A 2,293-nucleotide genomic window follows, 5' to 3' on the forward strand; every position below is an offset into this window, starting at 1 on the left:
TTGATTTAAAACATTCATGGAATTAAGAAAGCATTTTACAAAATAAAAGTGCAAATTATCGAATAAGTCTTTAAATATAAAGGCAAGACAGAAGTTCAAAAATAGCTACGAAAACTTCTTAATATTAAAAAGTTTAGACTAAGTGTGAACTTAGTCATAAACTAAGAGTTGCTTATACAAAATGCCCCGAAAAAGGTCTGGGGACTTAATGCTTTTAAACCCTCAAAAAAGACCAAGGGTTGCAACTACATTCCACCAAAGAAAAAGAAAAAAAAAAAGTCACACATCATTGACTTGTCACTGAGGAGTTGAAGAAGGAACCAAAGCAAGGTCTTCAGCAGCACCAGGCTCACTTTGACTTGAAGGAATTGGGGTACCCATATCATCTTCAACATCGCTAGAAGCTTCAGCCATGGGAGAAAGAAAGTCTTGGCTCTGCTGAGTCTTTTCAATAGTCTCTTTGATTTTGGCTAACTCAGATTCCAAGTTAAAATTCTCCTGGCTAACTTCAACAAGGATATTATGGCGAGAATTTAAAAATGCGCAACTCACTTTAATTGCGGTTTTATTTTCAAGAATCTCGTAATCTCTTTCCCAGTCAGCAACTTCATTTTTTAGCTTCTCATTCTCAGCCAAGGCAGAATCATAAGAAGTTTGAAGAGAAGCATGTGAACTTTCTAAGGAACGAACTTTATCAGAAGATACCCGGAGGTCTTCTTGAGTTTGAGTCAGAGTCTACACGATTCACTAGCATATGCTTCTTTCTTACCTAAGAGAGCCTTCAACTCTCTGATCTCTTCACTTGTCTTGGAGAGTTGCTCGGCAAAAGAGGTTTCAAGAAGATTCTTCTCTTTACCTGCTTGATTGGATAAAGCCTTTTCAACCGCCAACTCTGAAGTTAAAACCCTTACCTGCCGCTCTAAGGTACATTTATTCTCTTCTAATATTTCCATGTCGATTTGAAGACTTTCAAACTGTTCCTTCCAATTATACGCCTCCACTTGGTAGTCACGCGCTAATTACTCTGAGAGGAAAACCCTCTTCATCATCTCCGTGCCAATTAATTTGACCTAAAAAAAGGGAAAAGATGAGAACCCTGAAAATAGAAAAAAGGTAAAGTAAAGTTTGAAAAAAAGATACCTTTAAAGAAGCATGCACTATATCGTTCATCAAAGTCAAGGAACTATGGCCATCAAGTTTAGCTCTTTCAACTGGACCAATCAAAGGTTTCAACCACACGTCAGCTCGACCTGATTTCCTCAAAAGGTTACCCTCAGCAGTAACTTCAATGGTAACTTGCCTCATAGCTTCACCTCTACTTGAGGAACCAACCTCAGTATGATGGATAGTTGAAGTAGGAACTAAAGAAGGAGGAACTGTAGAAGGAGTAAAAATAGCCTGGGGAGTAGAAACAACCTGGGGAGGAGCAGCAACGGTAACAGACACGACTAGCAAAGAGGGTATCAAAGGAACGGGTGTAGAAAAAGAAGCAAGGGGTTCTACATCAGAAATTGGCCCAAACCTTTCACTACCAAACCCGCGGGCAAAAAGTTGTTCAGTAGAAACATGAGCAGCAGCGGAGTATCATCATCAGAAACCACCAACGAGGCATCAACAAGCTCGGTGGAAGGAATAGAATGAGGGGGAGATGCTTCATCATCTGAAATAATTCTTCTTCTAGCCCTTGGCCTTTTTATCAAAGAGCTCTCATCTTGTTATTCTTCCTTCCCAGAGTCTTGATCAACATGAGCTTTCCTTTTTGATGAAGAACCCAAAATTATCTCTTGGGCCCTTTCCATAGAAATTCTGGAAGCTGTGACGGCCTCAGCACTTAAGCCTCGAATGCGAAATCCTGACAAAAAGAAGGATCAAAATAATTTCTAAAGAAAACAATGAGTAAAATAAGAAAAACTCTTACCGTTTGTTTTCACTTTCCAGCCAAAAGAATAAGAAAGATTTTTCCAAGATCTACCGTCCATCAGAGTGGTATGTAATAATTTTCCTACCCAACCACGAAAATTGGAAATTTCATCAACAACTCCTATGGTTGCTGGAAAAGAAAAGGAAAATTAAAATAATGATCATCAAAATTGAGGAAAAAAGATACGAGAAAGTTATTAAAAAGAAAACTCACATGCAAAATTCCACTTCTCAGGGAAGGGAACATTTTCATCACCCACTAAACCAACAGTGGGGGCAACAACAAACCGGGCGTACCAGCCACGGTCTTTGTCATCTTCTGGACTGACCAGAACTATTTTGCTTCTTGCCACTAGAGTAAAAACTCCTTGGC

The 2,293-nt window shown here is 39.1% G+C and overlaps 1 protein-coding gene across 1 annotated transcript; it reads right to left on the reverse strand.

Annotated features, from left to right (window-relative positions):
- Positions 1 to 297: 297 nt before the first annotated feature.
- On the reverse strand, positions 298 to 953 carry LOC138887959 (uncharacterized). The gene is made up of 2 exons (XM_070169752.1): positions 770 to 953; positions 298 to 677 (listed from the first exon to the last, which is right to left on the reverse strand). The coding sequence occupies exons 1-2, from the start codon at positions 951 to 953 to the stop codon at positions 298 to 300; spliced, it is 564 nt and encodes a 187-aa protein (XP_070025853.1).
- Positions 954 to 2,293: the final 1,340 nt, after the last annotated feature.

This window comes from Nicotiana sylvestris, chromosome 3 (genome assembly GCF_000393655.2).
Source record: "Nicotiana sylvestris chromosome 3, ASM39365v2, whole genome shotgun sequence".
NCBI lineage: Eukaryota > Viridiplantae > Streptophyta > Magnoliopsida > Solanales > Solanaceae > Nicotiana > Nicotiana sylvestris.

Excerpts from the sequence above, each read along its gene's own strand:
- LOC138887959 (XM_070169752.1), bottom strand. The coding sequence starts at position 953 with ATGGAAATATTAGAAGAGAATAAATGTACCTTAGAGCGGCAGGTAAGG. Across the intron at positions 678-769 it reads AGAGTTGAAGGCTCTCTTAG|AAAGTTCACATGCTTCTCTT; the intron begins GTAAGAAAGAAG and ends TTCGTTCCTTAG.